General features: G+C 38.3%; 1 protein-coding gene across 3 annotated transcripts; it reads right to left on the reverse strand.

Moving 5' to 3' along the window:
• ARNTL2 (aryl hydrocarbon receptor nuclear translocator like 2) lies at positions 1-26,526 on the reverse strand. Of its 3 annotated transcripts, none has more exons than XM_039379970.1 (18): positions 26,329-26,526; positions 18,797-18,944; positions 17,505-17,540; positions 15,719-15,757; positions 14,000-14,086; positions 13,074-13,231; positions 11,858-11,937; positions 11,427-11,519; positions 10,330-10,447; positions 9,477-9,620; positions 7,631-7,871; positions 6,596-6,702; positions 6,312-6,462; positions 5,131-5,186; positions 4,353-4,461; positions 3,604-3,691; positions 2,404-2,512; positions 1-2,189 (listed from the first exon to the last, which is right to left on the reverse strand). In XM_039379970.1, exons 1-18 carry the CDS (start codon positions 26,387-26,389, stop codon positions 2,053-2,055), a joined length of 1,962 nt encoding a protein of 653 aa, XP_039235904.1. In that variant the 5' UTR covers positions 26,390-26,526; the 3' UTR covers positions 1-2,052. The 3 variants fall into 3 exon arrangements, with proteins under 3 accessions (XP_039235904.1, XP_039235905.1, XP_027567448.1); XM_039379971.1 differs by lacking the exon at positions 26,329-26,526 and adding an exon at positions 23,897-24,664; XM_027711647.2 differs by lacking the exon at positions 14,000-14,086.
• Positions 26,527-26,770: the final 244 nt, after the last annotated feature.

Consider the following 26,770-nt stretch of genomic DNA (forward strand, 5'->3'; position numbering starts at 1 on the left):
TCATTGACTGCAAAAGAAAGTTACAGTTTTGTTTTTATTTTTTTAGGGAAAGCCAGGAATCCCAAAAAAATGGTTTGACTAAAGACACTTATATAAATCTTGTGAAAGAACTAATATGCTTCTTCAATAACAACAGCTGCCCCATTTTCAAACTAATCTAGTTGAAAAAAAACTATTTAAAGTCTGTATAATTTTAAGTTATTTATATAGTCACTTATCTATTAACTACTGTATTTCTTGCTTTATTTAGAATTTATTTCTAGTGTAGAAAAAAGAAAATGCATTTTACAGTGGCAAAACCTGTAATTCTCAAATTTCCTTTATGCAAATAGATTTCTATCAGTTCTTAGAAAGTACCTGTTTATTTTTCTCACTTTGCCCAAAATTCATTTTGTGTGAAAAAACAGAAAAGTTCATTTGAATAAAGCCAGAGAACTGATCATTTTGGCCCCAGGTCTGTGGGGGGAAAAAAAGAAAAAAAAAAAAGAGGATGAAAGCAGGAATATAGACTTTAAAAAAAAAAAAAAAAAAGAAAGAAAAATCAACCCGACAAATCTGGACATCACCAAAAAAATTCCTCGTGTGCCAAAAAAGTCATATCTATAAGATATAAAGCTCCTCTGTCAAGCACCAGGGAGCAAGTTCAAGTGGTGGTTACCAGCAGGACAAGGGGGACATCTAGTGTTTACCACATCCATGTGCTCCCACACTCTAGCCTTCCCAAAAATCCCTGGAACAGACTGCCCTGGGGTGTTAAATGCCATAGAGCTCGTGGTAGTACCTGTGCTTAAATGTCTCTATTAAAAGATGCACATCTCAAATATCTCCAAATGCTTTCCTTTCATTACCTGAATTAAAACAAAAACAACCGAGAAAATGGGAAAAAACTATGCAAAAAATTGTCTAACCCAGAGATAAAAGGATCCACCTTATATATTAATGCTATACTGTTCTAATAAAAGCTATAAAGTGCTATGTTCTTGAGTCATTTGCTGTAGCTGGGATCCAATCCTTGCAAAAGCTGCCCCCAAAGGACCATCCTGCATAGCATTTACTTAGACAGGGCCATATTACAGAGAGGTTTGAAGAAGTCACAGACTCAAGCAATAGAAAGTTCTCCTTATCTCCAAAAACATAGAGACTATAAAAGAGGCTTTAGAATTTAATATTTTTTCACTAACAGACAGTGCAAGTCTCACTCTGGAACCAAGACAGTCTGTTCAGACTTTTCTAGTTAGAAAATAACCTGGGAGAAGAGCAGAGTGCTTTATTACAGTTATGGCATTGTTCGTCTCGGGTTCTCTGCACTAATAATGCATTAAAAATAATACAAAATAGTAATTAAAAAGTTTGGTGTTCTTTTCTCATACCCTTGTCATGTTGGTTACTGGGAAAATGACTGTTTTTCTCAAACCATTCTCTTCTGTTTGTTCTGGGGATCCAATCCCAACCTTTGTTCCCAGATCTGTATTCTTTATTTTCACTTTTGACTGCAAAAATTGCACTGCTGAGAAGGGTAAGGAATCACGAACTGCATCATTTGAGAATCACAACACCTTCTTTTACAACTCTAGTGTGTGCAAATCATCATTTCCATGAAATTTAATAGTTACAAATATCCTCAAACCATACAAGTACAGTAGGTTCTACAGAAGGTAACGTGGATAACCAATATTCTACTGCTTGAAACAAAACCAATAAATAAAAGTTTAAGTATTAAAACTAAGAAATAAGTATTCCTGTACATTGTACAGTACCTTTTGGTTAAAGCTTCTTAGCAAAAATATACTAATGTGTTCTAAGCATTCCAGTTACAGATGGTTCAATATTAAAATTTCAAGGTTTCCTCATCATGAAAAAAAAATATTGCATTTTTCCAGAGGTGCAGCAGAAGTTGTGTCTCTCTGAACAAGGCTTCAGTCTTTAAAAATATATATAGACAGTAAGTTTGAATCCAACTGAGACATTAAAAAAACTATAATACAGTACTGAGGATGTGTGGTTGTTGTGCATTATGGGTTTTACATTCCTTCTTATCTCAAAAAAGCAACACTAGAGAGCCCATTGGATGTCACTGAGGTCAGCTGGGTCCCCAAGGCCTCCATCAGCCTCCAGGTAATTCATGAGAGCTGTCATGGCAGTGTCATCATTTTCACATATTGCATCAAAGTCCAGCTGGGAATTACCACCTGGAAAAGTGATTAAAACATCAGCATAAGCAGGAAGAAGCACGAAGAACTTTCAAAACGTAACTGTTTTTAAACAGCAGCTAAATTGGCCCCCTTTTAGTCTAAAACCAATTAACCCTTTTCCTAACGTTGGTGGGTTTGAGTTTTTGTACAAACTTAATAAGGAGAAAGAAGAAAAAGCTCCCAAAATATCCCCAAGAGAAATCAATCTTACTGAGTAGAGGCTCATTGTTGGGAAATGGAATAGCACCCCGGGTTTGTTCGGAATTCTCCAGAACTTCTGTTTCCGAAGGACATAACTGGATCAACTCTTTATTTGGCACCTGAAAGAACAGAAGGAATGAAAAGGACAGAATTAAACCCTAAATTTAGTCACAATTATTACATTACAGGAACATTATAAATTGCTGTCAGATTGTGAAGAACTAAATAGAGAAAGTGAAAAACAGGCATCAACAGGCAGATCTTCTGCATTTAAAAATAATTTCCATGTCCACAATAAATTACAAATTCCCAGTGACAGGTTTGTCAATGTCAAAAAAAAACCCCAACTCATACCTACCATGTTCTGTGTGCATTACACTATACTAATCATAGCAACAACTGAGACGAAAATCATCCTAGTCCAAACCAATCAGAAAAAAATAATATTTTTTACTTTTCCCCCATTTTTTTAATGTAACACACACATGAGATTTAGCAGAACAGTTTCTTGGATTGCCTGATTTCCACTAGGGAATTAATAAAATTGAAATGCTTTCCAAAAGTATTCTGGGAACACTGGGATACCAAAGCACAGAATAAAGAAAATCCTTCAATGAATACAGTGAAATTATCCTTATGACAAGATGCTGCATGATTTAGAGTTCAGTATATGTAAATCAACTAATATTTGGCAGAGAAATCTGTGTAACACAGGGGAAACTGATCATAAGAAAAGGGACGAAGCCAAAACAACCCCTAGTCCAGAGTAGTGTTGTTAGGAAATGAAAATTGCAATGAGATGATAAATTGTCTTTAAATGGAAAGAAATTTACCTTCAAAAAGTGCTGATGGAGAGGTAAATGTTTATTCACACAGTGCACATAATACAATAGAAAATATAGTTAGGTTAAAAAATATGTTAATTATTCCATAGCTATGGTTAATAAGTACAATAAAGGCATTAGTGTGTGTAGCACCACAAAATTAGCAAAACAGCATGTCCTAACAATTTTTAGACTACTGGAACACCTTCAAAGTCACAATTTTAAACATTTCAAAACAGCACAGATTTTTTTAAAGGGTCTTCAAGAACATAAGGATTAAAAATACAAGTGAGAGAAAATCAGAGCTGATCTTCAGGTTGTCAGACTGAAGAGGTGACTGATATTAACCCTGTAATTTTAGATTTTTACAGCAGTTCCATACTCACATCGCTGCAGTTCACAGGTAAAGCTGGAGAAGGGGACTTTCTCAGGAGATGTGATGGACTTAACTCCCCTGATGGTGAAGAATGCAACCTAAAATTGCATATATTTAGTTGATTTACCAGGTCCCATTAATCAAACACTGAATAACAGCCCTTGTGTTGCAGAAGCCAGCAGAGCTCCCCAGTGATGAAGCTCTGGTCAGGTAAATTGAGACAACGAAGTCTTAAATTCTAACTAACGCTGAGATGATATTACCATCACCCTGAATTTGACCTTAACAAGAGTGGTTGGACCTTCTGATGAAGCCTTAACTCCTGGAAGAGTTGGAACTGGAAACGGGTTTACATTCCGGGACAACACAGGCTATGGAAATGTTTCAAGGAAAGTTTTCCTACCAGAAAAACATAAACACTACTCTCAGACAACTCATTTCCCATTCCCAAGTGGTTTATCTACCCAATTCAACACTATGTGAAGCAGCTGCACCACAGTAACACTTTGGAAGTCACAGTTAAATAATCCTTTCCTCAAAGAAAATGGCATGGCCAGAACAAAACTGTTTATCCACACCAGGGATGTGTTCTGCCATTACTACATTAGATTAGAACTGGTATCTCACAATGCCACTGCTCAGCCTCAAAATATTTGATACACTTAATAAAAATGAAACCTGAGCAACCCCCACATATCATACAAAACCTCTTCCCCACCTTTGTTTAAAAGCCCAATGATGATGCTGAGCATTTATTACCTTTGCAACTCTAATATTTCATTTGCAATTTCGGTTCCTATACTTCCAGCACCAAGGACTGTTCCAGAGGACATTCCAGGTACACTTACTAAAGACTGTTTTACAGCATCTACAGATAAAAAAAAACCCAAAGCTTTAAATCTGTAGCAGTTTAATTGCACAGCAAGAATTCATTTTAAAGCAGTTTTTGTTCTGTATTTCTTATTTTCAGAAATTAAATTCTTGAAAACACTGATTCATGGGGGAGGGTGTTGTGAGTCTCCTTTGCAATATAAAGCCAAGTGAATAATATATTTGTGAAAACTGTTGCTCTCCAGTCGTGAAATTAGCTTTAATTACTGCCACCTCCAGTCTCTCTCACGGACAATGCAAAGCATATGAGGGAGAAAAACCCTTTGATTTGTCACAAAAAAATATTAACTAAATGCACCTATGAGTACTGCTCTGTATTCAACAGGTAAACTCAGAGCACAACTGCATTTCTTCAGAAAAGTGGATAAAATATGAATAAATTCTGTGCCAGAAGCATAATATCCTACCAAACGAAATCCTTGCTACAACAGAGGCTGCTAGAAATCAAAAATATGCTTCTGTTTATAGTTCTGTGAATTATATGAATTAGGATGCTAGTAGCTAGAAACTGTCACCAGAATTAGCTTTAAAAAAAATTAATCCTTCCTTGCACACAATCTACAGTAAAAAAAATTCCTGGAGGGCGTAAATCTGAAATGACTGATCAGGAAAAGCACGTCTGATAACTGTAAGAAGCAACACTTGCCTTCTGCAGGCTGGGAACTGTAGAGAACCTCTTCTTCAGCTGACTCTTTATGACCTCTGAGATTTACATACATTAAAAAAACAAACACACACATGCAAAAAAAAACCACAAAAAAATCAGCTAATTTTTCAAGGGCAAAATCCAGCATATTTACATTTGATTTCAAAAATACTTCACACAGAATAAAAACTGACATCCTCAAAGTAGTAAAAATGAGAAATTCCTTACACGTTTCAATGTTCAATCCTTTGCACTGTTTCTGGGTGAAATATTAATTCCCACTTATTCTCCAAATAAAAAAGAAAGCCAAGATGGTTGTCTGTGTTCCATGGCAAGAGAACAAGACTGTGAATTTAATTCTCTGAGGGAGAGCGGGTAACCAGGAACAAGTGCTACAAGGACAGGTCAGTGGCTGCCTCCCTTCCCTCCTCCAGACAGAATTTCCAAGGGCAGGCAAAAGTTTCCCTTGGCTGCTGCCCAGCACTGATTGTCTTAACTGCTCTTCTCTGTCTTCTTGAGGAAAAAGGACGTGGGCAAAATAGGTGGGTGATGTTGACTTAAGGCATGAACCAGATACAGAACAAGGAAAAGGCCCCCTTGGCAACTTAGATTTTAATGGAATTAAAATCCTCTCTGTCCCCCGGTATCACTGGAACAATCCAAATTATTGCTCCATCACAAGGAGAATGAAAAAGAAGAATTAAAAGTAAAAAAGAAGAATTGAACACATCTACTGTCCCACAGGCTGTCAATTTGGAGAGTATCTATCAATTATTCTTCTCCACCTTCTGACACCTGGTAAGTGGAGGAGCCCTTAAAATTGGGTCAACTGACATATGAAGTCTTGTAAAGCCAAGGAGGAAAAGCAGAATTAACTCGACATGTCCATTTACTCATATCTCCTTTTCTTAAAAGATCCTTCCTTTCCTCCTCTAAGAAGAAATTCTTTCACCTCATTTTTCCCTACCAGGAAACAGCACAGTTTTCAAAGTCAAATCCATGACTCAGGGCTGAAATAAAAATAGCTGGTAAAGGCCAAAAAATGTTTGTCCAGGTTACTCAGCCCCTTTTTGTGTTGATATTTTCCAGCCTTGTTCTGCTTCTTAAACAGGCTGTTTTCTGCTAATGCTAATTGTAATTAAGACAAAAAAACAACATGGAGATTGATAGGAATTACTTACAATACCACAGTGTTGTTTGACACAATGTACTCCAGTTCTTTGGTCCATGGATTCATGAAACTAAACCACTGACTCTTTAAAGTAACAAAAGTCCCATCTTTTGCTCTAAATTTGTAGGAATTTGTAAAGACTTTTTCTTTATTCTGCAGCACTAGATAAGAAAGGAAAGTTATAGTCACCATATTTATACTTAGGAAGGTAAAGTTATAAAGCAAACCACTAGGAGGGAGGCTCAGGACTTGGTGAACTTCCATAATTAGTGTTCTAATGATATTATTTTGTACCTTCTTTATGTTTTTCAGCTAGATGGTTGTGATCATCCTGGTGGCAGTACTCGTAACAAGAAGTTCCTAGAAGCTCTTGGGGCAGGTAACCTAAAATTGCTGTTGCACTGTGAGAAACAAAAACATGAACTCCAGAGGATTCAAACAATTGCAAAACTGTTATTTTCAGGATCAGGTAAAGCAGAAAATTAATATTTAAAGAAACAGTGTTTGAGAAAAGGAATAAAGCATTAGTACAGCTCTGAAAGAACAATTCACTGCAAATTATCCATTTGCAATAAATGGTAATTGAAAGACAAAAAACCCCAGTGTTTAAACAAACAAACTACATGTTCACACAAAATACTTATGGTGATTAGGTCATAATTAGCCAGTCAGAGAACTGGTCACACAAAAGGAGTCATTAAAATGCTCAGTAACTGAATTTTGCTCTGCCACTCCAAGGAACAGGGTTACACTGACACTTTTAGGTGAAAGAACAGATGAGTGAAAGCAACACAATCTCCAGTGGCAATAATGAAATTCAAAATGCAAAGTCTGTACAACAAATAAAATATACTCAGTCTATACAATAAATAAAAGTCTGGTTCAGAAAGTTCAAAAAAGAGGAACTTCTTAGCTTTCATTTCTAATGAAATAATTTGGTACGTCACTCAGACATATTTGTCCCAAACAGTAGGATTTTAAGAATAACTTTTGGTTAAATGTCTACTACTTTAATCATATGCAGAGCTATGAAGCTCTAACTTGAGATTTTTCTTTATGAATAAATAAGTACATGAGTGCATTTTATAACACATTTCTACAGAACAATACACTTCTATACAGTTTAATGTTTGGGAAAAAAAAAAACAAGAGCCCAAGTACTCATAGATTCAGACTGAAATATTTCCTGTATACAGCAGGAAAAATTCTGAAAATTTTTCAAGAATTCTAATTAGAAATTCTGTCCTGCTCAAGAAATTACAGTTCTGACAGAAAATTTAATTAGTGGTGTCAATGGCATTTTCTCTCCACAAAGAACAAAACACTCACCGCTGATCTACATAAACAAACTTCCCATCCATGGCAAACCGTGTAACAAATTCTGTTGCTTTGACTTTTATCTCTCCACTCTTTTGGGGAACAATATAAGGGTGTAACCTCCCAATTGCAACAAGGCAGTTAAAGTTACTACTGTCCTTTTCTGCATCATTTTCCTCTTCTACTCCCACCTCATTAGGAGGCCAGTTCTTCAAGTACCCAGTACAGTGAATGGTGCAGTATTTCCTGTGATCTGACAAAAAGAAATGAATTAAGAAGCAGTTATTGTTCAAAAAGAAAACCAAACTACTTTTTTCACTCTATTGGCCATGAGACCAGCAACTACATTTTATTTTTACCTAAAAGGCTATTGATAATTTTACAGAGCAATTTTAAATTGATTTTGTACTACTTAATTTTGACTTACCTGGAGAGAGTGCTTCTAACCCTATGTAAGATTTAGGAAGATAAGTTATAGGTGTTGGCAGTTCAAACATAGTGTCACAATAAAAAAAAGCAAACCAACAGTCTGGTAACCACAGCTCACTTTGTCTTTATATGGTTTCATATGGATTATAAATTAAAATTCACTGGAAAGGCCCTCTGCAGCTTCCAAATCAATTTATTCTTTGTGAACACAATGATTTTAACATATACTTACTGCAACTGCTAAAAGAATCAATTGTGAACAACCCAAAACAATCCAGGTTATTCTCTGTTTATCTGAGGCTTCTGAATTCCACAATTTTCTCGGAATACAAATATTTTACATGTCTTAAATTACAGCACATTTGTCACCTACATAACATGTAAACACCCTCATATGCATCGAGGCATAGAGATGATTTTACATGTCCTACAGGAACTGTCTTCCCCCAAAAAATGCCAAAGCATTCCTGATATCTCTATGCTTTCCATAGGTTTGATTTCCTCTCAACTAGAAAAAAACCACTTATCAACTCCATAAAATGAGAAACTGAGTTATCCCACTGTGACTTTGTCCCAGTTTCCCAGTTGCCTTCCCAACAAACATTTATCCAAGTCATATTCTTATCTCACTGAGTTATTTGACACATCAAGGGATACCAAATTCTATTTTACTTACAATTATGGGCCTGTTAAATTTTACAGTTGTGTGGTGTATCTCAACAGTAAGAGGTTACTTTGAAAAAGAGAAGTTGGAGGGTTTTTTTTCAGGATCAAACAATTTCAGCACACCTTTGCAAAAATCAAGACTAAGGCATTAAACAAAAGCTGGAAATAACATTTTAAAATTGAAATTCTCACTGCAAATTTGACAAGAGTAGATTACTGTAGAGGCATACCAAAATATGAACTAAATTACAATTCTTGGAAAAATGAGTGGAATTACACTGATAAAATAACTTTACAATGAAAAGGGGAAAAAAAGGAAAACTCATACTTTCAAATACACACAACACAAAAAGTAAATCAGAAAAAAAAGTTGGTTTACTTGCTTTTTTTTCCCTTCAAAAGAGTAGAGTTTGCAGGCCTTATTCACTCAGTTGTCTTCAAGACAAAGTTATTTAGTTTCATTCTTCTGATCTGCTCCAGTTCTTTCAAATATTTCCCTGAGACTTCTAAAATTTGACCACCATAGACCACATGCTCCTAAACAGCCACTGTAACTCCCTCCCCTCCCTCTTTTCCAGGAGGGAACAGGGAGGAGAAAGGGTACAATTAGACTGGTTTTCCAATTTACACTTCTCTACAGCTACTTTGTGAGATCAGCGAGAACTACAAGGGTCACAGAAGTGGCTGGGAATTTAAACTTGGAATTTAAATATACCAAATTTCAAGACAAAAAGCCCCCCTTTGATCTACACTGGTTGAATACCTTTCTTCTTTGGGTTGGGCAAACACTCCTTCTCTTCCTTCACTGTGGTCCTACTACACTTTATCCGACAGAAGAAGGAACGGCGAGCCCCAGAATTCAGTCGAGCCGGTCCAGCTTGGAAATCTGTGTGGACTTGCAAGCCAGCTTACAAAAATTCAGTAAAGCAGTTAAAAAAGCCCAAAATCAGACAGTAACACTTCAGAAAACATGTAGCTTCTAGTATTACATTATCCTAAATAAATCTTGGCCTTACAATGAAATAAGTCTAAGCTTAAATAATAAATAAAACACAGCTGTCCCACAGATTCCAGAATTAAAAATGAGCTACCAAACTATTTTTTAAACCCCTCCTGGCATTTTGAGTGGTATTTTAATAAACTTTCAACTTGTTTTTGGCACAAAGATGCTTGTAAAAGCCAGCTATAAAATAGCCCTGAGATGCACAGTACATAAGGCTCTCCATATTAGAAGTAACTGTAAGCAGAGGAAGGTTTGGTTACATTAGGATTGACACTTAGCATTTTCAGAGAAGACAGGGATTCTTGATATTGGAGTATTTTATCCCATCAAGTCTTTTGTATTGACAAGACCTAGCAAATACAAGAAAAAAAAGTAGTGTTCCTGGTAGGAAAAAGGTCAGACCACAGTTTGGTAAATGCTCAACAGTGCAAATCTCAGTCATTCTTATGATCTAAAATCAATTATTTTCTGGACTAACTTTTAACTGCAAATGCATTCTGAACAGCAGATACACATTCAAATGGGTCACAAGGACACCCAAGCACATAAAAATACATTAATCTATCCTGGATAATAACTAGATTCACTGACATCTCTTTAAAAATAAACTTACTTTTGCCATCCACGAGCTTCTCCCGAGGGGAGACATCCGAGGAAGAAAGTTGCTCCTTGACTTTTGCAACATCTTTTGGATGCAAATAATCAAACAGGCTTTGTCCAATTAAACTGGCCTGTTTTAAAAACAAAACAAAACCCAGAAGAGATGAGAACCACACCAGTTTGGGCCTCCACACGTGTTACTTTATCTCAGAAAAATAAGTGTCAGTGTAGAAGTTTAAAATAAAAATGAAATCTGCTTTATGCTTGTTCCCCTAAGATGATTCATTTAACTTCAATTGAAAAGGACAGTTTTGCTTTTTTTCTTAAAAAAAAAAAGATAAAAATAAATGTATGGAACAGAGTCCAGATTGGTGATCCTTACATTAGTGAAGAAAATCCTTCCATTTATGAAGAAAATCCTCACATTTCTGAAGAAAATGAAGGCAGCACAAATGGGTTTAAAGTTATACAAGTAGCCAGATGGCAGCACTGACTGTTTTAGCCTCTGTTTGTGAAACAGAAGTCACAGATTCATGAACAAATTATCATGCCTTGATTACTTGTGGTAATTGCCCATGATGTTAAAGGTCAACTAATCAAGGGTATTTTGTATTTTTCCTATTTCCCTTATTCCACAGGCTGAGTCCCATTCAGGTTGTTCTTGTGGATAATGTGTTATGCAGTGCATCCAAGCATAAAGGCATCACCAAGGAAAGCTTTAATTAACCTCCACTGCTGAACTACCAATTTTCCTTGGCCTAAAAAAAAAACCCTGAAAATCACTTCACTGTGTAAAAGAAAATCTCTTGCACACAGAAATTAGGACATCTTCCAATTATCCTCTCAGAGTAGCAGTTTTCTTCGGGATGAGCTGAAATCTGGGGCTGTTACTCAGGTCAGGAACACTTAGTGTACCTGCAAATATTTTATTACAGGACATTCAGTCTTACTCTGAAGAAGCTTTAAAGAAATTCCAAGAAAAGATATACCAGGTCTGGTTTAAACCAAAGAAAGTCCAAGAAGTGGTATAAATAATAAAAATGTACAAGTTTTCAAATTTCTCAGAAAATGCAAGGTAAAAGCAAAGCAAGAAGGTCAACTATAACCAACCTGATCATAATTCAGTATTTTGCAAACTGATTCAGAAACAAACAGGATTTTTCCTCTGTTGCATCCAACCACAAACAGGAATCCATCTGCAGCCTGGAAATATAAAAATACTGTCTTTAAAAACATGCCATTAAAACATTACTACAAGAAAGCACACTTCTAAACCTGATTTTTAAAGTTAAATACAAGAAGGATGGAGAAGGATTATTTGCAAGGGACAGGACAAGGGGGAATGGCTTCAAACTGACAGGCAGTAGGTTTAAATTGGATATGGGGAAGAAATTCTTCCCTGTGAGGGTGGGGAGGCCCTGGAACAGGTTGCCCAGAGAAGCCCAGCTTCACTTGGGAGTCATTTACAGATCTGGGCAAAGTTTGTTACAAAATTCAAGTTAATAAGGACATCATTCAACTGAGAGTTTCCTTCCACTTACCCTCAGGATTAACTGTCTGAGTTCATCATCCTTTAAAAATGAAGGTTTATATCTGACTTCTGAATAGGAGCTGCTGGAACCTGGAAAACAGATTAATCCCAGACATAATGTCAGATGTTACATTTTAAATTTACTTTTAAAGGAGTTATACTTATTATATATTTTGTATTTTTTTCTCTGTGACCAGAACAGCTGAATAAAAAAAATAATTAAAAGTTCTAGGAATTCTAAAGATTAAAAAAAAAATCTCAAACGTACAAGTACATAACCATTTTTTATTGCCAAAAATCAAAAAAACACACTATTGTAGTTAAACTGAATGTCTCACTAAATGTAGTGAGACTGACTCACTGCATGTGCTGTTCTAGTACTCATGGCAAGCACCCTAAAATAAAGAATTTTTATCCATGACAGGCATTTCTATAACTTTTTCTAGATATTTTTTGAGGTAAATAGCAGTTGAACTTTCCAGCAAATGTCGTCATTCACTATAATTCCACAGAGCATCTTGTGTTTCTTAAAGCATTTGTTTTGAGGATATATATAACTGTGCTGGCCAGTTTTCACATCCTATTGTTAAAACATAAATGTTTGAGCTGAAGATTTCTTGTAGATGATTGTTTAAATTGCAAGTCCCCAAAATCTTGTGTTCTGCTGACAGACTATGCAATATGCAACTTGCATTTGGATATAATTTTTTTAGGGGAGGAAAAAAAATATGAATCCCAAACCCCAGCAATAGCAAAAGGAGAGGAAAGAATATTTCCTGGGTTGATCCTGACACTAAACATTCCCTGAGATCCATGATTATTTTAACTTTGCCAGCTGACTGAGGTTACCAGGAGTTTTTTCTTGGTACTCTTTAACATGTAATTTTTAAGACTTTAATGTTATCAAAGTCATCAACCATTTTGTTCAAGTATGTTTTGTCTTGCAACTTTCCTTTTGACTCCTGGACTTTTAAAAAGAATCAAGGAATGACTTGGCTGCAAGATAGAAAATATCAAATACTGAAGGGTGACTTTTTTTCTGCTATACTAAGCAAAAAGAAGACATTAAGTTCTGAAAGATACAGATGGAGATTTAAATGAGGAACAGACCCAGAACTAAATACAGTAAGGAAATGTAAAATGAGTTATCCTTGATTTATTTGAGATCAAAGAAGATACACAGTTTAACTACCGTTAGAACAAGGATTAAGTTTCCTAAAACCCACCTTTTAAAGACTTTAAGTGCTGCACAGCCATCCTTAACACTGTGAGCTTGTCCAGCTTTCTGGCCATGGGGTTGCACTGAGGGATCATAGCAGACAATTCCTCTATCAAATTATTCATTTTATCTCTCCTTCGTTTCTCTGTTTGACTGTGAGCCTCTCTAAGAAGAAAAAATATTTTAAAAAAGAGATGTAGAACATATTGATGGAGAGGCATGAACATAATGCTCACAGGCCATTACGGTCGGCAATGTCAAATTTATTATTTAAGTCAGTTAACTTTTATACAGTTTAGTTTGGGGCACATGCTTACAACAAGGTGATTGGATAGCTCAGTCTGTGCACGCGTCTCATGTCTCCAATTCATTGGACCTGATGTTCTGTCCATGCGATCTGAAATCATCCTTGGCATAGAAACCTCTTTCTAATTAATCTGCTTTTAGGGTTTTACTAAATTTGCAGGTGTTTCATTATCTTCAGTTTCTCAAGGTTTTCTTTCTATAAACATATTATGTTCTCAAACCTTATAATTAGACACACAGCTAACAAGTATAAACATCACATATTTTCACACAGTCTATAAGTATAAACAATACACGCTTGTCACTTCCATGGCAAGCAAGGCCTACAGAGTGCAGGAAAAATTGTTCAGAGAAATCTCTCTGTTCCGGCGACAAGAACACATGACTTTCTTTTCCCCATAACATTAACCAGTTCAATTTTTGCATGGAACACACCCCACAGGTGCTACTGCACTGAAACAATTTTCATACACTTGGACAACTGAATGGGATTCACCTGAATGAAAGAAATGGTCACAATAATGATGGGAAAAACTGAGGAGGAAAAACATTGTCAAGGAAGAATTTGATTATATGTGACCATGAAGACTTATAAAAGTTAAATTATTCTTGTGAGCTTTGGCTTACCTGGACACTCTACTGTACAGAGGAAAACTCTGGATGTCCTTAGGAATTCCTGGGAGACATTTCTGCTTCCTGGCCTTATCTCTGTAACTGTGTAATGGGATGGGGTGTAGGATGGGGTGTTCATTCTGCTCTCTTCCTTTTCAAAAAGAATGTCCCAGCACAGGCTAAAGCCTCTCTGAAATCTGTTTTATTCAACTCTCAACACCTAGAGATGAGCAGTGTCTTCCTGGTAACTCATTCCCTTAAAAACCCCTCAGATTGAAGGCAAACACAAGCATTTATTCTCAGCACAGCAACAAACAAGGGATGTAGTGGGAACTGAAAGAAAAAGCTATGCCTTGTATCATTTACCAGAATAACTCAGAAAACTTTCCCTTTCCTGGTAAGGTGAGAAAGAACAAAGTGCAGTTTTAAAGACCTCGTTGTCTGTTATTTTTATTACTTCGCCAAAAAATAAATGTCTCCACCACACAACTGATTCTGGGTCATTCTGCCAAGAAATCAGTTTTTCTCCCTCTAAAGCCTTTTTAAAAAAAATTTAATTGTAGGAGTTATGCTCAGCTATAGAGGTTCACCTAACTTTTTCCTTATTGTAGGAACAATCAAGTACTATCTTGTGTCTCCTCCTTGAACTGTGAACCTCAGGAAGACGGATACAGCCATTTCCAGGAAAGGGAACAACCTTTCCCATCTCCAAGGGTCAATAAGAAGTTATAAAAAATTAAGGTGGGTGCAGAAATTCAGGTGATGACTGGATGACTCAAAAAGCTTTCTGTTACATTCCCAGTTACAAATGGGAATGAAGAAAAGCTGCAGGAAAAAAACACTGGAAAAACACAACTGGGAAGAAAAGCTCCAGAGAGTCTTCTATTTTTTTTCTTCCAACTAATGAACCAAAACTCAAGGAAAAAAAATGAACAATACAACACAAAAGTCATTAAATATAACCTTTTATAGCAATCTGAGATACTCTCTGAAGAAAAATGAATTTTGAAGTTAAACAAAACTGTAAATATATCTTGGAACATTTTAGTTTCATTGATTTTGTTTAGATTACAGGGACACTTCACAATTATTAGTCAGCACAGTATATAAATAATACTTCTGACAGCATGCTGAGTGGATTATGGATTTCTGGTTTGACATCTCTGCTCACATGAAAAATGCAAAACACTTATTTTTAAATCAATTTTATAGAACAGCTCTAGTTTTACAAAGTGGCTTGTCTACAGTTGAAAATATTTGGCTGAATTGTGGATGCATCTTACAAGTGAATTTCAACTGATCTGAATTCAAAGTTCAGTGGCAAACCTTGAATAATTCCCTATACAAAAACTTGTTCCAGGATGAGAATTCTCTGTTGTGCTTTAGCTGAATCCATTTCTATGTGGGATAAATTTTAAATATCTGCAGGTGTGGACAAATAAAAAAAAACAATTCTCAAATTCACCCAAATGAAGCATCAGCTCCTCCCTTTATATATGACTTGAATGTTCTGCATTTAATTTTCACCTTGAAAATTTCATTCTCCTGTTTTTGCTAAACCTTCTGAGATATTCTGCAGCAACTTTTATTAAAATTAGTAGAAAATTCCTATACAATTAGCAGGGAAAGGGAAAAGTATACTGTTAAATATTTGAGAGTTTTCACAAACTCATATTTCACTATTGTGAATCCCATGACTTACTAGCAAAACATATTTCTATTGTAAATCAGTACCTGAAATCTTTCACTTTAACATGTTCTTCATCTTCACTCCTAGACAAAAATAAGATATAGTTTTACATTGCATATTTAATACCAGGGACTTCTTTCCTCCCACAAATTTCAGAAGATATAAAATGCTACAAATTTACTATGGCTCTGGCAAAAGCAAACCCACAAAAATTCCTAAAACCAAAACTCGTGTAGCAAGTGATGCATAACAGAAAGAGACCAAATACAACTTCCAATATTCACAGTTGTTTGACCATATTATGGGGATATTTCATAATTATGGAGCTATTTGTAACCTGAAGAAAACAACATTATTGGAACATTCAAATAACTTCAGTCTAAGCTTGATTTTACTTTTTTTATTTAAAATTTTACAAGAGAGATCATCTATTCACATTTTCATTTCTCATATCTTATTGTCAGATGATGAAATGAGCAATCCTTGCCTAGACTGGCCCTAAATTATAGTTTAAAAAGTAAAAATTAAATGTTTTCCTATACCCTACAGCAATGACTGGAAAGTCTATGTATAAAATTGTAAAGGACACACAGTCATAGTGTCTGTAACATAATAAATATGATAAATGCAAACACAGGAGTAGGTTGGACTTAGGTTGCAAGGCCCTGGGACTTTTCTTCATTGTAACTGTTCAGATTTACATAAGTTAGCAATAACTATTATTTTTTTCTAAAAAAACCACATCCTGGGATCATCAAACACCATAAGCAGATGGTCCAAGAGGTGATTATCCTGCTGTGCTCAGCACTGGTGTGGCTTCCCCTGGAATACTGTGTGCACTTGTGGGCCCCAAAATATAAGGAGGTGTTTGGTGAAGTTGTGAAGGTCCCTGAATCCATCCAGAAGTGTGGCCAAGGACTCCTGGTTTGTCTAGTTTGGAGAAAAGGAGGCCGAGGGGTGACCTCCTTCCTGAGAAGGGGAAGTGCAGATGGAGGTGCCGAGCTCTTCTCCCTGGTATCCAGGGATAGGCATGTAGGAATGGTTCAAAGTTGTGCCAGGGGACTTTAGACTGAACATTACTGAGCTTTTTTTTCCCAAGAGAGTGGTGAAACATTGGAATGGCTTCCAGAGAGGTGGTGGATGCCTGGAGCCTGGCAGTGTTTAAGAGGAGTTTGGGCAATGCTCTTAACAACACGATTTAACCCTTGGTCAGCCCTGAAGTGCTCAGGCTGATTGCTGTAGGTGCCTTCCAACTGAAATAGTCTTATTCCATTAAAAAAAGCCACTGCATCGCTATTGTAAACAAATGTATTTTTCAAGGAAGGTGTCCAGATCCAGAAAAAGAAACTGCAACAAAGTAACCATGTCATTAACCATCCCATAACACAGATACACAAAGGGTTTTACTAATGCTGCACAGCCAGTCTGAACTCTGGTTTGCCACCTCATTATTTTAACATAGTTCTATTTCAAAAAGCATTTGAAAATGTTAAAACAAACATAAATGTTTACATGCAGCAGCCCTGTAAGGATATGAGACCTTTCCTTCACCTCCCCAGTCTTCTTATTTAAGAGGTACTTTTCATCTGTTCCGATTCTTAACTTCCATCCTAACAAGTCTGGTGAAGTTGGAAGCAGGGAGAAATGTCTTGGAAAGAAGTACCAGGAACCCTTAACACTGGATGGACCTCCCCCTCCTGTTCATCGTCTTGTGCTGTACAAAGCCCTGCCCTTGGATGAAACATTCCTTAAGGAAACACATAGCTTATCAAGGGAAGTGTGACATGTCCATAAGCACTCAAAACAGACGGATTCATTCATAAAAAGTACCTTTTCTGAGGATCACCATCAACTTCAGCTGTATCCCTGCAGAAACAGGATATAAAGTAAGCAAAATGTAGTTGGGAGCACAACAGGATGACTTGAGAGACCCAAGGAAGAAAAGTCACAGAACAATTTTAGTGGAAACCCCACTTGATTCCTTTCAGCAAGAACATCAGTTTTTAGGACCTAATTAGTACTTCTTATAAACCAATACTTTTTCGATTAGTTTTTCGACTTGGACCATGATTTTTTTCATTCAGAGAGATCCAAACTTCAGGGGAACTCTACTGATGAACCAACACTTCTACTGAATGGGCAAAAATCCACAAGTGCTACTGAAAAAGAATGGAGAGTTTCTGTTTTTTCCCCCAGAAACTAATTACCGCTGGAGTTTTCAGTGATCCACAAGACACATTTGAATCTCCAAGTTGAAAATTACATCAACAACCACAGTATGGGTACATTCTGTAGATCAATGGAATATACATGGAAGAAGCAGGTATTAAGGAGAATTGCTTTAATAATCACAAATACATGTAAACTTCCTACTCCCACCTTTTTTAAAGATGGGTTTTGCACACTAGTTTGGAGATATTTGTAATGCATTAAATCTAGCTTGTGCCCCTCGCTTCTGCCTGATTAATACAGCTTTGAACAGATCACTTTTTTGGTGAACTGGCATCTGTTTGGCAGCTACAAACCAGGAGAAAACAAGTATGAGCCACTTAAAAAGCCTGAGCACAACTATGGGACAGTCCCCATTTTTAGGTCACAGGTCTGTCCCCACATTTAAGGCAGTGGCTGCTTTGGTCACTGAAGCAGCAGTTCCAGATCAAAGAGCTTAATTAACAATCTGGTTTCATGCTTGAAGGTAATATTGCAGATGAACTTGGGAGATTTCAAGCAATTTAATAACTTGTGTTTACCAGCACACAAAGCAGAGGGAGAAAAAGGGAGAAAAGACCAAAAAAAAGGTAGGATTGAAATTGCAGCATTAAAGACATTATCCAGACACTTCAGGCCAGGATACGGCATTACAGGATACTGGTTTTAATAACTGGGGGCTGCCAAAGAATGCATCTGGAAGAAAATGTAAAAATTGAAGTTGGGACACAGAGAGACACACTTTTTTTCCTCTCAGGTATAAACAAACACCATAAAAGTGACCTAGATTTTCATTTGCTGCTGGAACATGACTCTGGAGAGTTAAAGGAATATAGGCTAATACTCAAACAACAGCTTGCCTGGTCTTCCACTAATCCTCTCTCCGTCAAGTCAGACGACACAAAGTTACTCACTGGTTATCGGAATCACTCCCTTTGCGCTTCCTGGGAATCTCAGGCACAGGAGCATTGAAAGGAGCGGTGGTGGCAGGCTTGGTTATGGGATTCATGAGGCTGGAGACTCCAGAGGCAACACATGGGCTCCCATCTACTGGGAAATTATCTGTGAACGGGAATAAAAGCTCAGTGTTCAGGAGGAGCTGCATCAGCATGGATCCATTCGGATTCCCAGTTGGGACAAGAAGTGGTCTCTGTATGTGGCTTCCAGGTCTCTGACACAGAAAACAAAGGTTGCACTGCTCCAACCTAAGTACAGCAAAGAGGGAATTGTTTTCCCACAGTGCTGTAATGATCTCCTCAACTCCATCAACATAAAACATATATATAAAATATATATACTCCCGTCCTTAAATCCCCCAGCACCTCAGACATCCTGCTGAATCACAGCTGTGGCATGAGTTCACATATCCAAACACTGTGGCTCAAACTAAATTAAAGTTAAAAAATATATAGGGAGCTATGTTTCTGAGAACAAGTTGCATAGAAAAAAAATAAATCCCAGTTTGCTACGTTCCTGGTATAAAAATCCACAATTATACAGGATATTTGTCATGTAAGATGGAAGGGTCTTGAAGTAGGAACTCCTTTAGGCTTCACATGCTCAGAACAGATGAGAGACACAGAGAAGTCATTTAAGAAGGGAGCATCTCCTACTTCTAGAAGGGGGCAAAAGCCAAGGTGAGTACTTTTAAAATCCAACAGGAAGAAAAAAAATGGATGTTTTCTTCCTCCTTTTTTTTGGTGTCTGTGCTGTCTGTAAAAGGTAAAAATGTGCAAGAAGAATGATACGAAGCACACTTTTTTTCCTCTCAGGTGTAAACAAATCTCACACCATAAAAGTGACCTTCTGGGTTTTCATTTGCTGCTGGAACATGACTCTGGAGAGTTAAAGGAATATAGGCTAATACTCAAACAACAGCTTGCCTGGTCTTCCACTAATCCTCTCTCTGTCAAGGCAGACGACACAAAGTCAGCCCCTGTTTTATTTTAGAAAGCTCTTTAACTCATTAAGTCACACAGGAAGTCTCAAAAAAAAAAGAGGTGGAAACACAAAGAATCAAGAAATACCTGACAAATAAGTAACAGCCTTTCTGCAACAGCAAGAAAACTTAGTTACTTCAGACACACATTATATTCAATTTAAGGATCCTCAAAAGATTAAAAGAAATGTCATGATAAAAAAGATATTAAGAGAAATGACATGATAAAAAGACATGCTAAATACTACAAGGGCACAAATGGTAGACATTTGAAATACTTTTATGATTAATCTCCTCTTCCTAATAGTCTCTCATTTTATATTTCTGTTATTAACACAATTACAGAACAAAAATTGTCAATGATTCCAAAGGAACTGTTTACTTAAGAGGAGTAGTTTTAACTCACTGAGGTCACAGCATCCTATAATTATTAGATTAAGCTCCTAAAGTATAATCCTACATGATGAATATTCATAAAAGAGTACTTACTGACTAGAGACCTACATGATTCCAAGACAGGAATGCCTCCAGCACAGGAGATCCTTTCGTCCTGGAACAAAGCAGGACAGCACAGACCCACTGACCTAAATACTGCTGTGCACACAGATGGCCAGCCTTTGTGAGCCGCTTCCTTTTAAAGGAGCAAAATCCAGTGCCTCTTCCACAGTTTTCCCAACTTATCCATCACACTATCAGAATTACTGTTATTCTTTATATATATATATAAAGATTTTAAAAAAACAAAACAAAGGAAACACTTAAAAATAAACAGTGCAAAAAAAAAAAAACAAATAAAGAAATCAACTTAAAGTTCCAGAACTACCAAGCACAATAGAAAAGTGGCTCTGTGGAATTTAATACCTACCGCTCACTGAGCAAGAAGTGGGTAGAAACAGCTCCTAAGGCCAGGTCAGCTCTGAGAAGTCACTAAAGGTGATTTAAAATAATCTCTGAGGGCTCTCTAATAATTATCATTACACCAGGTAATTCTCTCTCGCTGGAGAGGGTCAACCCTGTGGAGTGTGGGATGAAAGATTTCTTCTCCAGCTCTCTCACTTTGGGAGATGGATTATTTTCCTGTAAAATCATTTTTAACTACTAGAAACAGTTTAATTCAACCAGAGATGATGTGTTTTACCACCTCAAGGGCTATAACTTACACTAGTCTGGTTTGCAAGCTCAATAAAACTCCAGCATGGAAAAATGACACTTTTATTACTGTTCATTCCATTGTTAATGCCCCTGGCGCACTGACAACTGAAATTTAATGGTAAATGAATAGTTCCTCAAAGACAAGTCCATTATGATCTATGTTTGGCTCTCGGCATTAAGTATATCTATATTAAAAGCTTATCTATATTAAAAATCAAAAATCTTTTAAAAGCATGTTGAACACATCAGGACAGATGAAAATAATACAGGAAACCCCCCACTGGAATCATTCTCTCTGTGAAAAAGCAAAGACCATCCAAGAAGTACAAACACACCATGTAGAAAAATAGCTCATTCCCAGTAAGTGTATCAGAAAAAAAACTATTATTTTAACACTAATTGTAGTATATTTTAACACTAATGTTAGTATATTTTGTAATCAGGCAAAGAAAGCATTTAAGGAATGATTATGAATATGCACAGTTCTCATCATCTCAAAATACAAGACCCCACTCTCTTGTGTTTTTCTACAAGAAAAAGAAATAATAGTTCCAGTCCCCAGGGGGTTGGCAAAGAAGTGAATAACTGCAAATGAGCTGCATGGAACTGTTGTTTGGGGTGGGATATAGACACACAAAATCAACATATTCCTGTGTTCAGCAAAGCCTCTGTGTCAATCCCATGCAATTCTTTAAAGAAACAAGGCTTGGGAGATTCCACATTTTTCCAATAACATTTTCCAATCACATGCCACATTCCTGAGCTGTTTGCTCCACCAACAGTTTGCAGGTTTTCAGTTCCTAAGCAAACACAACCTATTAGAAAAAGCTTATGGCCCAACTCCACCAGCCATAAAAGGGGAGATTCATCTGAGCAAACAACTATGTCCACATCCAAAGTGGCCACTCCAACCCCTCTTGAAGGGAAGACATTCCCAGGGTGATTCATCCCTACCCAAAATAGATTCCTCCAGTTGGCTACATGGAATCCAACAGTTCTAAGGTGATTCATCTCCATCTAAAATAGATTCCTACAGTTGGTTCCATGAGATGCAGCCCAAGAGTATCCACCTTTTACACAAGAACCAAAGCAACTGGCTCAGACTTGGATAGCCACACTTGGACATCAAAAAGGAGTGAGATGAATCCTACCCAAGGTGGCTACAGAACTATCATGCAATTCTGCAGCATCTATTGGTATCACATGCAACAAAGCCCAAGACAGTCTTTCAAAATTAATGCCTTAATTAATGCACTATCACATCATGACCCGCTCACCTCCCTGTGCAAGGTCACCTTTTCCTCTTCATAGGTTTCCTAAATTATTGCTTTAGTACCAAAACATTATTTTGACTTTTTGGAATTATCAGAAGACACATAGAAGGATACAAGCCATGTATGTATTAATAAATTGATATAAAAGCTGTCAGTCAACCCTCACTGAGCCAGTTTAAAAAACAGCATCCAAATCCAGCTATCAGGATATGGCAGCAAAGTGGGCTTGAAATAAAATGTCCATGAATAAGTACAGTTATAAAACTTATGGTGACACCCTTTACAGTCTGAGGATAAATGAGACTTGGAGAAAAGTGGTTAATAATGTGGTAACACTGGCACAACCTTTTGAAGAATAAGGAATTTTTAATCCAGCTTTCTATTTTGAAACACTTTCTGGCAGAAGGAAAGGAGGAGAAAGAAGCTGCTTTGAATTGAATTTCTAAGATCACAGATGCCACAAACTATTAAAATGTGGATTTTCCAAAGGTATGTTCCTGGCACACACAAAAACCTTGAGCTGGAAATTTCAGCTGTGACAAGTTTAAAGAACTCGAAATTCTGTTGGAGTGGCTGTGAAGTGGCACAGGAGGGTTCTGCAGCGTAAGTAGATAAGTTATTAAAATTGAAATGTGCTCACAGGAGCTCCTGGGCTGCATCTGCAGTGGGAAATCAGTGGCAGAACAGCAGCAGGTCAGGGGGAAGCAGCTGGTGCAGAAGCCCCTGTTTCTAATTTGAAAGCAGTTCAGGGGGCTTACACTAAATCACATTTACTCTGGTTCACTGGGCCAAAAAATCCTCATAGTGCATGTGTGTTAAAGCTGCCTGAGAACCCCCTGGTTCAGTCCCTGGGGGATGTGTGAGGTGGGACTGGAGCAGCACTGACCTTGCTGCAAGAAAAGTCTACTTTAGTTTTTCCTGAAAGGAGTCCAGTTCAGTAACACCAAAACTGCCCTGCAAACCAAACCAGGGAGCAGCAATTTACTGAGTTCTGTCATAATGAACATCCTTTTTTTTTTTTAAGATATAAGATGGAGGGATGGAGCAGCTCTGCTGTGAGGAAAGGCTGAGAGAGTTGGGATTGTCCAGCCTGGAGAAGAGAAGGCTTTGGGGTGACCTAATTGTGGCCTTCCAGGACCTGAAGGGAGTCCTACAGGAAAGATGGAGAAAGACTATTTCCAAGGGCCTGGAGTGACAGGACAAAGGGGAATTGCTTCAAACAGACAGAGAGCAGGTTTAGATTGGATATCGGGAAGAAATTCTTCCCTGGGAGGGTGGGGAGGCCCTGGCACAGGTTGCCCAGAGAAGCTGTGGCTGCCCCATCCCTAGAAGTGTCCAAGGCCAAGTTGGATGGGGCTCTGAGCAACCTGGGCTAGTGGAAGGTGTCCCTGCCCATGGCAGGGGGGTTGGAACAGGATGATTTTTAAGGTCCCTTCCAACCCAAAGCATTCTGTGATTCCTTGTCTCTGATGACCTGAGCAATTCCAGATATATCCATCTACACATGGAGCACACAGAGAGGACAGCTATTGAGTTAAATAACTGTGTCATGGAAATTGCCTTATTTTACCATGGAGTTATTTTTCTAAAATTATTTCAGTGAATTCTTACTGCAGATTTTTATTAGAGAGTGACAGATCTATACTTATAGCCTCCATACATACAAGTGCTGCAGGAAGAAGAAAGTTGCAGATGCTGTGATGTCCTTTTACAGCTCCTGCAGATCTGAACTGCAGTAGAAAACAAAGAACCATATTTTCTAAACAGGGTTGAGAGTTGTATTAAGTATTATTTTTAATTAATTTATTCTAGACCTTTAAAATAGATCACGAAAAGCATCTTCAGACTGGTTACAGCAAGATCATTGCCCACAGTATCTCTCATGGAAAGCTGGGCCAACAATTTTCACTGGAGTTCTGAAAACAGTAGAAATGTACAGTCTAAAGCAGCTTATTCTTCCCCAAATTTTGTAATGCAGGAGCAAGAGACAGAGAATTCAGAATCTTCTGAACAACACTATGGAGAGAATAAACTCTTCTATGTTAAATTAAAAAATGTTGAATTTGTTTTTAATATCAGCAAATGAAAGGAAAAGTTATAATATGCTGAATTATAGGCATTTAAATCAAACAATAACAGAAGCAACTGATTACTCTCTGCTTCTATTTTTACTTATTTTCACCACTCAGAAGAGAATCAGTCAACAGTAACAGCTGACCCATTAAATAACACATTTACTTAACAGATTTCAAATACCAAATATTTGGCCAAACCTATTAGTGTATTAAAAACTATAATAAGACAGTAACCAGCTAATGAAGGCCCTGTAAGGGTACCCTGCTTTCCCAGGCACTTTCAGGTTCACACCAGGTAAAACCCACCGAGAGAAATCAGGAGTCTCATGCATCATAGCTCATTAGTGAATAGAAAACAAACCACAAGTCCTCTCCAATCACACACTCCTAAAGGAATGGTGAGTAGCTGTTTCCTTGCGAGTTTTGGAATCATCTAATTGTCAAATGTCCAGTTTAGAGTTTGTTTTTCACAATGTGCAAATGTACCAACAGCAACCTGTACACTCAAGTGAAAAACAAAATCTATTAAGCAGTCAACCTTAGTGTGGACCTAATTCCACAAACAATTAAGATAAAAGTATCTTAAAAGCAAACAAACACAAAACTTTTTTCTTCAAAATCCAGTAAAAGAACAGGTATAAACATGGGTAGCTACAGAAAGCAAGGAGGGGGGTTATTTCACAATAAAACATTGATTTCCCAAATCCATCTGTAAATGGAAACATCCATGCACTTGGGGTTTTCTTTATTTTATGTATTTCCTTTCCTTACAGCATGTGCACAATATAAACAACAAATCCTCGTTTAAGCAGTTCAACAGACTGCAAAAATACTACAGGAAAACACCTCACTCTGTTTTCAAACACTACATTATTTGTCACAAAATTTTACCCAAATATTTAGACAACCAAGCAGCAGAGACAGAAACTTGTCAACTTATTTGAGACAACCAGGGCCCCCATATACATTAAAACACCCATAACCCAACAGAGGTTTATGAAACACTACTACTAAGCCTAGAAGAGCTGGTGCTAACTAAACAGAACTGCAGTACTGGCTTAAGAAACTCCTGTTTCTCCAAAGTCCATTCGAAACACTCCTTTCTCCTCGCAGAGGGGAAGCACTGAACTCGTTTCCAGGCAGGAGGAGCAGCTGCTGGTTCTGCTTTACAACCAGCCTGGTTTTTCTAGTACCAGAAACTTATGATTAAAAACAAGGAAAGAACATCAAACCCTGGTCACACACACACAGAGAAGCCAGAATCACTATACCTAAAATACTAAATTATGTTTACCTACCAAAAAAAAAATCATACTAGAGTATTAGGAACGCAAGGGTAAGTGTATTACCAAAATTATGAACTACACAGTAAATTAAAAAACAAACCAAAGAGATTTTTAGTGCACATCACGTCCGTATGATGGCAATAAACAGCACTGAGTGACCATCACACAGGCGGGTGCCAGAGGATGGTGCCAGGCTCTTTTCAGCGACAGGACGAGGAGCAATGGCCACAAACTAAAACACAAGAAGTTCCACCTCAGCATGAGGAAGAACTTCTTTACACTAAAGGTGGCAGAGCACTGGAAGAGCTGCCCAGGGAGGTCGTGGAGTCTCCCTCTCTGGAGACATTCCAAGCCCACCTGGACGCGTCCCTGTGTCACCTGCCCCAGGTGACCGTACCCTGGTGGACTGGATGGTCTCCAGAGGTCCCTTCCAACCCTACTCCCGGGATTCCGTGGTTTCCCCGTGAGCGCCCCGGGTACATCTACCTGGGAAGGAACTTGGGCGGGAGAGCAGCGCCCGGCGAGAATTAAAACACAAAACCCCACCAGCGCCGGAGCGGCGCCGGGCACAGGGCGGGAACCCCAGAGTGCCCCTCACCGGCCTCACAACAACACCCGCCCGCGCCACATCACCGAGGGGGACGGACAGACAGACACACCCGACACACGGCACCCACGGCCGCCCCCGCCGTCCGCCCCTCAGGCGGACCCCGCTCCCACCTTCCGCCGCCCGCCGCTCCTCCTCGGCGCCTTCGGCGCTCCCCGCTCCTGCCTCGGCCATGGCGGGCGGCCCCGTGCCCCGCTCCACAGCGCCCCCGGCACCGGCGGCATGCAGGGGGGGTGAGCTGAGGTGAGCCGAGGAGGAGCCGCCGGCCCTGGGGAGGGATCAGGGGCCGCCCCGCCAGGCTCCCCCCGGCGCCGCCTCAGCGCCCCCGCCTCGACATCTTCCCCGCCCCGGCCCCGCGCGCCGCCTCTCGCGAGAGCTGGGGCCGGGCGGTGTGAGGGGACGGCGAGGGGGAAGAGGAGTCCTTGTGGAACCACGGAGCTAGTTGGGGTGGGAAAGAGTTCCAGGATAATCGAGCCCGAGCTGTGACCGAGCACCACTTTGTCAACTAGAACACAGAGCGCCACAGTCTTTCCTTAAACACCTCCTGGCACAGTG

This window comes from Pipra filicauda, unplaced genomic scaffold, assembly GCF_003945595.2.
Source record: "Pipra filicauda isolate LSUMZ 115617 unplaced genomic scaffold, ASM394559v2 scaffold181_size1560634_pilon, whole genome shotgun sequence".
NCBI classification, from domain to species: Eukaryota; Metazoa; Chordata; class Aves; order Passeriformes; family Pipridae; genus Pipra; species Pipra filicauda.

Bases quoted from the DNA above. Each gene is read 5' to 3' on its own strand.
- ARNTL2 (XM_039379970.1), bottom strand. From the start codon at position 26,389: ATGGCCGAGGCAGGAGCGGGGAGCGCCGAAGGCGCCGAGGAGGAGCGG. The intron at 15,758-17,504 runs GTACTTTTTATG...ATTTTTGTCTAG, and splicing joins GATGGTGATCCTCAGAAAAG to GAGTGAAGATGAAGAACATG. The intron at 11,938-13,073 runs GTGGGTTTTAGG...TCTGTTTTCCAG, and splicing joins GCACTTAAAGTCTTTAAAAG to GTTCCAGCAGCTCCTATTCA.